The sequence below is a fragment of the Bos taurus genome, chromosome 2 (genome assembly GCF_002263795.3).
Source record: "Bos taurus isolate L1 Dominette 01449 registration number 42190680 breed Hereford chromosome 2, ARS-UCD2.0, whole genome shotgun sequence".
NCBI lineage: Eukaryota > Metazoa > Chordata > Mammalia > Artiodactyla > Bovidae > Bos > Bos taurus.
Genome location: NC_037329.1, coordinates 34,806,149 through 34,817,094, shown reverse-complemented (window position 1 = coordinate 34,817,094; position 10,946 = coordinate 34,806,149). Strand labels below are relative to the sequence as shown.

At 37.8% G+C, this 10,946-nt stretch overlaps 1 protein-coding gene across 1 annotated transcript in view; it reads left to right on the top strand.

Moving 5' to 3' along the window:
* The first annotated feature begins 589 nt into the window (after nucleotides 1–589).
* The window catches only part of SLC4A10 (solute carrier family 4 member 10), a 343,111-nt gene continuing 332,754 nt past the window's right edge, over nucleotides 590–10,946 (top strand). Inside the window, exon 1 of the mRNA XM_025001558.2 lies at nucleotides 590–866. Within this exon, the coding sequence (XP_024857326.1) occupies nucleotides 819–866 (48 nt within the window). The 5' untranslated portion in view covers nucleotides 590–818. The remainder of the gene's footprint in view (nucleotides 867–10,946) is intronic.

Below are 10,946 nucleotides of genomic sequence, written 5' to 3'. Positions count from 1 at the left end.
TGTGTGGCAGAGGCTAACACAATACTGTAGAGAAGTTGTCCTCCAATAATTGTATTTTGTCCTATAATTCTCAATATTATACAATTATAATCTTTGATAATTATTAGTTACTCAAAAATACATTCTTTCCCTGTTATTTTTGTTGGGAAATAATAGAAAGATACTTTATTTGTAACAATGTGTGATATCTAAGGTTTTCACAATTAAAATATTGCAAGTATTTGTCTGCCAAATTCTTCTTAAGTCAGCAATGACCTAAAATGCTGAATTTTTTTGTTAGTGCATAATGTAGTTTCACTAAGAGATCAATTTTGATGTCATCTTACCTGTTTTTAGTGACCCCAGGTATTCAGAGCAGGATACCAAGTACCTTATTAGCATCATCTTGTTTGAATTTTGTCTCCTGTCGGTTTCTGGGAATAAAGTGAATTGGTTCAAAGTGTCAAAATCTGGCTGAACTGATTGGAGTCCACCTTGGACTAGTCTATATAAGAAGTTAGCGTCTTATGTGAGTGTCTTAATGTCCATCAGACTTGCAGCATTGCAGACTGTACTTTATGCCAGTAGCCAGGTGTGGGCAGTGATACTGGGCTGGGGAAATCTTTCTTACCGGCCCAGGAATCCAAGGCATTCAGTGCAAAACCTGGCTAGCAGCCCGAGTGAGTAGGAGCCATGTGACTCTGGTGAGTTGGAGTGTGCAATTGCCTCCTGCTTCAGAGCTACCTGATCCGAATACTAAGCAGAGCGAGTGCCGGGCTGAGTGTAAGACACTGAAGACACTGCAGAGAAAGGTGCTTATTCCAGAGGCGTTACAGAACATGGAGATTAAAGACCAGGGAGCTCAAATGGAGCCGCTGCTGCCTACGGTAAGAGATAACCTGCTGTCACGTAGATTAACAGCGTTTGCAGCAAAACCTGTCAGGCAAGCGGTTTGCAGGCTAGGTTCAGCGAGTGTACTTTTGGGGTGGTGGATAGCTCCCACGACATATGGACAGGGGTCTCCTCCCATCTTGGGTGACTGAAATGCATAATACGAAGCACATGATTTTTTTTCCCCCTTCTCAACATGGATGCACGACGGTGATGAAATGTCTCATGTTTGCTGCTGTTTGAAGAGATGGCTAGGTTTAGCAGCAGGGGCAGCTGTGTATCTCTTTTCCCTGTCTGTTACTGCCTGTCTGTCTGTTAGGCTGTGCAGTCAAGCCCCTGCAAAGAAGCCCTCATTTAATCATTTTTCTTCTGTGATAAATTTCCTCCTCATGCCTCATTCCTCTGCCAGTGAGGTGAGGGAATCTGCTGCTGTTATAGCTCTAGAGATTTAGTCTCTGCAGAAAAGAGGGAAAAGGAAAACAGAAGGATCGTGTATGTGTGTGTGTGTGCGTGTGTGCGTGCGTGCTGTCAGTTTCTCTCAAAGGGAAATGTGTCATGGTTCACATACAAAGAAGGTATGCATTTTGGGGGTCAGGCACACGATTCAGTTTTGAATATCTGAAATGTCCCTGAACTGTCATTTAGAAATCGCCTGTTTATCTCTAGGTCACAGGCTGCCTCCCTGGATCTGATTCCTGGGTGAGCAGTTGATTTGCCTCTCCTCTCCACAATCTTTGGCTGGCTCACAGACTTTGTAGTTCTTCAGGCAACATCCTTTCTCAGTCTAGAGCAGCTGATGTTGCTGTGTTCAAGGGAAAAAAAAGAAAATAAAAACAACAGTACTATTTTCTTGAGGCAACAGAGATGCCACGCGCTAGCTTCCAGCCATCTATCAGCGCTGTCACGGCTCAGGGCAGCAGAAATCTCCTCCCTGCACCAAACCAGGCCGAGGGGCTGTTCTCAGCTCTCTGTTACTCAGGTTGGTGACCCACCTTGCAGACTTGGGACTGGCAGCAAGCTGTCCATTTCTGAGCCCATTCCTAGTCTTTGAACACATCTTTCAATCAAATAATTCCCCAGGGGGAGTGAGTAAATTCTGGGCCACTGTATATTTAGGGCCTTACCTCTCCTGCCGGGCTCAAAATCTGCAAAAGATTCCAGTTTGCATCCCGGAATTGGCTGTGGTTACTGAGCATGCCCAGTTCTCCTCAGGACACCAGTCTTGGGCAGGGAGGGAGCTGGGAGATGAGAGTAATGCAGGGGTCACCACTAAGAATGGAGCCTAGATATAAGGCAGGGGAATGTCAAAGAGGGGGAAAAAGGAAAGCTTGCCAATTAGCCTGCCTGCTTAAAATAGAGATATTTCTTTACAGATCAAAGTGGAGTTATTTTACAAAAATGAGACTAAAAGGCTTATCTGTATTTCCAAACTTGAATAGATACATAAATTAGGATTCTGTGGATATTCAGAATAAAGGGTATCAAGAATGTCAGAGAATGATTGTACCCTGTATGAGAGAGAGGAACTAAACACAGGAATTGGGGAATGGAGTTTTAAGGAAGATTAAGATATAGGGGAAGAACCTTTTTTTTTTTTTTTTTTTAAGTGGGAAAAGGGTTTGGAAGTTGTCCTAGAAAAGCAGGCTGAAGTCAGTTTGATGTGGTATATGAATTGTCCCAGGTGGGAAATATTTAAAGGGTTTAGGACCAAATGAGGATTAACTGGAAAAATTTAGAAGATGATGACATTATTGGGCTAGATGGACAAACAGTTTGTGACTTAAAAGAGTAGAGAAAATACAAGTTTAACTAGAAGAGGTCTGCAGTAAGTGAAAGTGCATTTCATGTGGATTATGCCCAGCACAAAATTGTTACAAAAGTTAATAGCAAGAGAGAATCATCTTAGCAGTTCATTATAAGGAAAATAAGCATGAGAGGCTAGAAATCTTATTGAATTATTGGCCTACTTTTATATCTGTATAGTATTTTCAACCTCTTCAATTGCTTTTATGACCTCTCTGCCTCAAATAATCATGTTGAGTAAAGCAGATTTTACTGTCTTAATTTTACATATAAGGAATAAAGACACAGGTAGTTTGAAACACATGTTTAAGGTCATATTAGTGATGAAACCAGAACTACAACATAGGTCTTTTAAATCTAGTTCAGAAAATAAAGCTTTTTAAAAAAAATATATTATTAACCAGACCTATAATAGTTGGACACTGGGCTGGAGTTTTTATACTTGGAAGAAAAAGGAAGAGATAGTTTGGGGCTCTGTTTTAGAAAATTAATCAGATGACTTTGCAAATAATTATGTGAGAGGCAGTATGACATAGTATTTTAAAACACAGTCTTACAGGTTCCAGCACTGCTACTTACATGCTATATAATTTTGGAAGACAGATTTAAGTCTTAGTTTCATCAACTGAAAAATGGGAAGGTGATGGTACTTTTCTCTTGTGTTTTGTGATTAACAAATGAAATAATCTATGGGAAATGGCTGGCATTTAGTTCTAAGTAAAAGCTGCTGTTATCATTGTTGATGGAAGTACAGATGAGATAAATTCTAGGTTTAAGGCTTTTGTAACATATGGCTTATCAGGACTATCTGCTCAGAAGGAAAAGTGGGGAAATGGAACCCTGGCAAACACCGTACAATGGAGGTGGAAGGTGGAGTTTTTAGTTAGAGCTATGGAAACTTCGCAGCAGAAAGGCATTAAAAGCCAAGATTAGATATGGGAAAGCAGCAGTCAGAGGTAGGCAGAGAAGTAAGAGAGAGAGAAAAACAATAAGAATGGATAAGAATGCAAATGCCTGAATATAGTAATTCTGACAAGTGAAAGGGTAGAATACATTCTTCTTAAGCCTCCAACTTTTACTTTAATTTAGTATATATAGAGTACATCTTCAGACTTTGTGTGAAGGAGGCCCTGCCATGTCCCCTTTTCTCTTAGTCCTTCCAAGCGAGTGTCAGAGATTATTTTCTTCTGTTGCACCAGACATTGTTGCGTTTGTAGGCCCTAGATACCCTAAGGTTAGGACATTCAACTCTCATAGGCTCAGAATTGAGTCTGGTTTTCATAGCACCTGACTGTTATTTCTGAAGCAATAGAACAAACTGAGGTTCAGAAGATTCATTAACTTATTAAATTCCTGTGTACTGTGCTTAGTTGCTCAGTCATGTCCTACTCTTTTTGACCCTATGGACTGTAGCCCACCAGGCTCCTCTGTCCTTGAGGATTCTCCAGGCAAGAATACTGGAGTGGGTTGCCATGCCCTCCTCCAGGGGATCTTCCCAACCCAGGGATGGAACCCAGGTCTCCTGCATTGCAGTTGGATTTTTTTACCAGCTGAGTTACCAGGGAAGCCCATTAAATGCTTAATATTGGCCAACCATGTTCTTGGTGGTGGGGGTAAAGCAATGAGCAAGACAGACAAATGCCCTGTGCACATGGACCTCACAATCTAGCTAATCTAGAGTAGAGATAAGACTCCATTTAACTTTTTGAGAAACTGCTGTTTTGTCTTCAATATTTAATCATAGTTGTAAGCTCTTTGATATGAGTATATATAGAAACTCTATGTAATAGTAATGATGGTGGCATTACTTTAGAGGATGGAATTAATCTTCTAAAAGTATGAACCAAATAAAAAAGTATGAACCAGTTTATTGCACATCACTTTCAATTTTCTATTGACAGCGCTGAATTTGTTTTAGGGGTAAATAATTGGATAATCTTTAAATTATAGGCTACAGAGGAGGCTTCTAGGTGAATCTTTTTATAACAGGTATTTCTATTTTATACCTTTAATCTTAGATGATATGTAGTGGTCCATGTTAGATCCCTTCAAAAATTCAGATGTCCCAAAAGGAACTTAATTTAAGTTAAACTTACTTATAAAACTGCCTTGAGTTATGCCACTAGAATAAAGATTGCTTTTTTAAAGGTAATGTACTATAGCATAGCAGAAAAGGCAATGGCACCCCACTCCAGTAGTCTTACCTGGAAAGTCCCATGGACGGAGGAGCCTGGTGGGCTGCAGTCCATGTGGTCTCGAAGAATCAGACACGACTGAGCAACTTCACCTTCACTTTTCGCTTTCATATATTGGAGAAGGAAATGGCAACCCACCCCAGTGTTCTTGCCTGGTGAATCCCAGGGATGGGGGAACCTGGTGGGCTGCTGTCTATGGGGTCGCATAGAATTGGACACGACTGAAGCAGCTTAGCAGCAGCAGCAGCATAACATAGATGGTAGAGTTTAGTACCATTTAGAATATTAATTCCAGATTTCCAAATGGGCCAGTATATTGAATTGTTTTATTTGTGAAAAAATATTATGAAAACATTTTATATTATTATCTTAAGGAAAAGAAAAATGGAACTTAAATGTCAAAGTAACAAAAAGAGCAACTTAGGTTAACTAAGTTATATTGATGTTTCTATTTTATTATAATTTAGATTATATGAACTTAAAGAAAATGTATCATTACACATGGTAATACATAGGAAGCAAGAAATACAGTATAAGAAATTAATTTTCTTACAAGAATTTTCACTTTCATGACTCACTTTCATGGTGAGTGAATATAGAAATAAATTATATGTATAGGATGCTAAGATAGGTAATGAGTTGTTGTTGGTCAGTCGCTCAGTCATGTCCAGTTCTTTGTGACCCCATGGACTGCAGCATGCCAGGCTTCCCTGTCCTTCACCATCTTCTGGAGCTTGCTCAAACTAATGTTCATCGACTTGGTGATGTCATCCAACCATCTCATCCTCTGTTGTCCTCTTCTTCTCCTGCCTTCAATCTTTCCCAGCATCAAGATCTTTTCCAATGGGTCAGTTCTTTGCATCAGCTGTAAGTATTGGAGCTTTAGCTTCAGTATCAGTCCTTCCAATGAATATTCACAGTTGATTTGCTTTAGGGTTGACTGATTTGATCTCCTTGCGGTCTAAGGGACTCCGAAGAGTCTTCTCCACTACCATAATGCGAAGGCATCAATTCTTCGGTGCTCAGCTTTCTTTATAGTCCAACTGTCACATCCATACATGACTACTGGAAAAACCATAGCCTTGACTAGATGGACCTTTGTTGGCAAAGTATTATCTCTGCTTTTTAATATGCTGTCTAGGTTGGTCATGACTTTCCTTCCAAGGAGCAAGCGTCTTTTAATTTCATGGCTGTGATCACCATCTGCAGTGATTTTGGAGCCCCAAAAAATAAAGTCTGACACTGTTTCCACTGTTTCCCCATCTATTTCCCATGAAGTGATGGATTCAGATGCTATGATCTTAGTTTTCTGAATGTTGAGCTTTAAGCCAACTTTTTCACTCTCCTCTTTCACTTTCACTTTCATCAAGAGGCTTTTGAGTTCCTCTTCACTTTCTGCCATAAGGGTGGTATCATCTGCATATCTGAGGTTATTGATATTTCTCCCGGCAATCTTGATTCTAGCTTGTGCGTCCTCCAGCCCAGCGTTTCTCATGATGTACTCTGCAGAGAAGTTAAACAAGCAGGGTGACAATATACAGCCTTGACATACTCCTTTTCCTATTTGAACCAGTCTGTTGTTCCATGTCCAGTTCTAACTGTTGCTCCCTGACCTGCATACAGGTTTCTCAAGAAGCAGGTCAGGTGGTCTGGTATTCCCATCTCTTTCAGAATTTTCCACAGTTTATTGTGATCCACACAGTCAAAGGCTTTGGCATAGTCAATAAAGCAGAAGTAGATGTTTTTCTAGAATTCTCTTGCTTTTTCAATGATCCAGTGGATGTTGTCAATTTGACCTCTGGTTCCTCTGCTTTTTCTAAAACCAGCTTGAACATCTGGCAGTTCATGGTTCATGTACTGCTGAACCTGGCTTGGAGAATTTTGAGCATTACTTTACTAGCATGTGAGATGAGTGCAATTTATTTTTAATTGGCTTTAATTTAAAAGAATTGAATGAATTTTTAGTTAGATGCAATATTTTAAAATCCTAGCTCAGTTTTTAGCTATATGAATCTGGGTAACTTATTCAATCTGTTTTAGCATCAGTTTCTCATCCATCAAGGCTAGATAAAATTAGCAACCTATCAAGAGAATCATAAAGACTAGAGATGTTTGTGCTTAGCACAAGCCTGAGACAGTACCTATTAATATTATTACTTCACAAAGATTGTCTAATTATCATCATCATTTCAATTCAGCACTCATTTGTTTGTGCTAGAATAGGACAGTGGAAAGAATGATGAACTGAGAGTCAAGAAATGAGAACTCTAGACCAAGCTCTGCCATTAACTAGTATAAGTGCCTGCCCTTAAATATATGTGCTTATCTCTTTGATTTTCAGCTTCATCTGTAAATTAAGTTAGTTTAAAATTCTAGTCTCCAATTGATTGCTACAGTCCTTTTCTGACCAAAACGTATCTTATTTCAAGCAGTAAATGTATTATATATTAGTTATTCCCTTTTTCTAAATAAGAGCAATAAATCTCAAGGCGTATCTTAGACAATTCTTTAAATAGGAAGGATATACTAGAACTTTAATTTACATTTATCTAAAAATAAGTAAGATGTAACTAATGTTTACTATATAGATTGAAAGTAGTATCTTCACAAAAAGCCAAATGATCAAGTGGCATGTATCCTATGAGATATGAGAAAGGAAGAGTGGAATTTTCTCTGCATAGAAAATGGGTTGAGAATGGCACCCACAAGTTTCCATTTACTTGAAGCATCTTACAATGCACTGCAGTCTATACCCAGTTTAGACTTCTGAAATAACCATCATCCTAAGGTTAGAAAGTAATGACACATTGGAGGTATGATTATTTTTCTGCCAGGCTCTCTTGACTATTTGAGTTCTAGATGAAGGTTCAGATATTTTGTAATCCTCCATCATAAACTATCCCACTTCTTTATCTGATTGCAGTATTTTCAACATAAAATTAATACTTGCAGGCTTTTAGATTATACCATTCATTAGTACTAGGTCAAGAAGCGTGAGTTAGAACCAGACATGGAACAAAAGACTGGTTCAAACTGGGGAAAGGAGTACATCAAGGCTGTGTACTGTCACTCGGCTTATTAAACTTCTATGCATAGTACATCATACAAAATGCCAGGCTAAATGAAACACAAGCTGGAATCAAGATTGCCGGGAGAAATAGCGGTAACCTCAGATATGCAGATGACACCACCCTTTTGGCAGAAAGCAAAGAGGAACTAAAGAGCCTCTTGATGAAGGTGAAAGAGGACAGTGAAAAAGCTGGCTTAAAACTCAACGTTCAAAAAATGACTATGATGGCATCAAAGAGCTGACTCATTTGAAAAGACCCTGATGCTGGGAAAGATTGAAGGCGGGAGGAGAAGGGGACGACAGGATGAGATGGTTGAATGGCATCACCAACTCAATGGACATGAGTTTGAGTAGGCTCTGGGAGTTGGTGATGGACAGGGAGGCCTAGTGTGCTGTAGTCCATGGGATCACAAAGAGTTGAACAAGACTGAGTGACTGAACTGAACTGAAAAATAAATAAAAATCAGAATCCCATTATAAAGTGAGCTTTAATATCTACATCTTCAAAAATCAAAGTGCTGTGAAACAAGGTGCTATAAAGTGTAAGGCATTGTAGGTTACATATTGCAGGATTCCATTTATTGAAATGTCTGTAATAGGCACATTCTTAGAGACTAAAGTGGATTAATGTTTTCCAGGGCTTAGGGTGTAGCAGAGAACTGAGAACTAAGTGCTCTGGGGTTTCTTTTGGAGTGATGGGAGTGTTCTGGAAGTAGTTAGTGGTGATGGTTGCACAACATTGTGAAAGTACTGGACACCACTGAATTGTACATGGCAAAATGGTCAATTTTATGTAAGAAAATCACAAAATAATTAAGTTATTGTTTACTCATTATCACTAACAGGGAGAAGGTTGATTTAGACAATGCTTGTATTATTCATATTTATACAAATCAATGAAAGGGCAAATAAGATACTCATGAAAATTAAAAATAACTTCATGTATACACGCACACCCAGTCTGTACCACAAAATTTGTTCTCTTTGTGAATATAATGTTGAGGTTGGCCATGGTTTCAGCGAACTATTTGTAGAGATCTTCTGAAATATATATTCAAAGCTGAGTTAAGAAAGTATATAGAGAGGAAGAGAAGTATTTAACTTGGGTAAAATTGTTATTTCTTATCCAAATCACCTTTCTAAATTTCTCTTGATACTCTTTAAACTTTACCATAAGGAAAATCGAAGCAACTAAGCTTCTGAGAAGCTACTTTTTCCATTAAAGGTCACTTTGTTTTACTAATATTTTTAGGGTCATTGTTGGTCTAGTTTCATAAAATACTATGTTACTATATGGTAGGGTTATAGTTAATGTTAAAAGAAATTTCCAGACTATTTTTCAATGAGATTGTGCCATTTTACAGTTTTGGTTTTTCCACACTTTTACTAACACTTTTTTTTGGAATACCCATTCTGAGTTAATTTTTATGTATGGTATGAGATAAAAGTTGCTATTTTTTGTTTTTGCTTTTTAAAAAAAAAATATATCTAATTTCCCCTGCATCATTTGTTGAAAACACCTCCTTTCTCCACTGAATTTTCTTGGCAGCTTTGTTGAAATTAAATCGATAATAAGGTTATTTTTTTGGACTCTGATTCTGTTCTGTTGATGTACACACATAAGTCAAGTGAAGTCGCTCAGTCGTGTCCGACTCTTTGCGACCCCATGGACTGTAGCCCACCAGGCTCCTCTGTCCATGGGATTTTCCAGACAAGAGTACTGGAGTGGGTTGCCATTTCCTTTGCATATCTTCACCTTAATACCACTGTCTGATTATTGAAGCTTTCTAATAATATTTAAAATCAAGTGGTATAAATATTTCACTTTTGTTCTTTTTCTAAGTTGTTTTGGCTATTCTAGATACTTTACATTTCCATATAAATTTTAGGGCCTGCTTGTTGACTGCTATGAAAAGCCTGCAAGGGTCTTAATAGGAATTGCTTTGAATTTGTAGATCAATTTGAAAATTGCTATCTTGACAATATTGAGTCTTCCAAATGTGAACTGTCTCTACATTTGTAGATCTTTAATTTCTTGTGGCAGTGTTTCCTAGTTTTGTCTTGTGAGAATTTTTATGCAGTGTATCAAGGATGACATAAAAATTCCTGAGGTGCCATTTGTACAGACGTTTCTATATTAAGCTTAGACCCAATTCCAAATAGTTCAGAACTCCAGGGGTTTTCTCAGGGGCCTAAATGGAGTTTAATATATGGACTCAGTGTGATAGAGTGAGAATGTATTGTAGCCAAGGATTCTGTTTAGTTTTGATTTAATGATAAAGACCTTACATTATCAGTAGCCTCAAAACTTGCTCATTCATCATGAAAATTGTGCTCTAAAAATCTAATAAGCAAGTTTTTAAAGAATTTTCTCATTCCATATTGAATGTGTTAGGTTGCTGGAGTGCCTCCAGTATTTATTTGTACTTCTGCTTCTTGCTTACCCTGAGAAACCAAAATTATTTAGAGATTGCTATTGCTTCCTAATGGCTTTTTTCCCTTTTTGACACATGAGGGTTTGATATCAAAGATGATGACCTAATCAAATTCCAGAAAGCAAATGCCATAAAAAGTAGTTAGATATATAACAACTACTGTAAAACATAGCTTTGTTTATGAAGCATATTTGATTATTGTTATATTTGTACTGCTTCTTTCATAAGTACAGTGGGCATAAATACAATGGTGATTTTTTGTTGATATTTAAGCTGCTCTGGTAATAAGCTTGTTCAAACTCATTTTGATTTGCTTGGAAACAAGAATATGATTAAAAAATGAAAAAGAAATATAGACAACAAGACACAAACCTAATATATAATATGATTATAATTTGAGTGCATGCTGTACACTTTGTTTTATTAACAAATAACTTCACAGTATAATGCCTGTCCAAAAATCTGATTTTTATGTAATCCCACAGAGCACTTCTGGTAGATATAAAATTTTGGTATTTTTTTCTGCTAAGCAAAAGGATTATTGAAAACCCTAAACTCAAAGACCACTTGCAT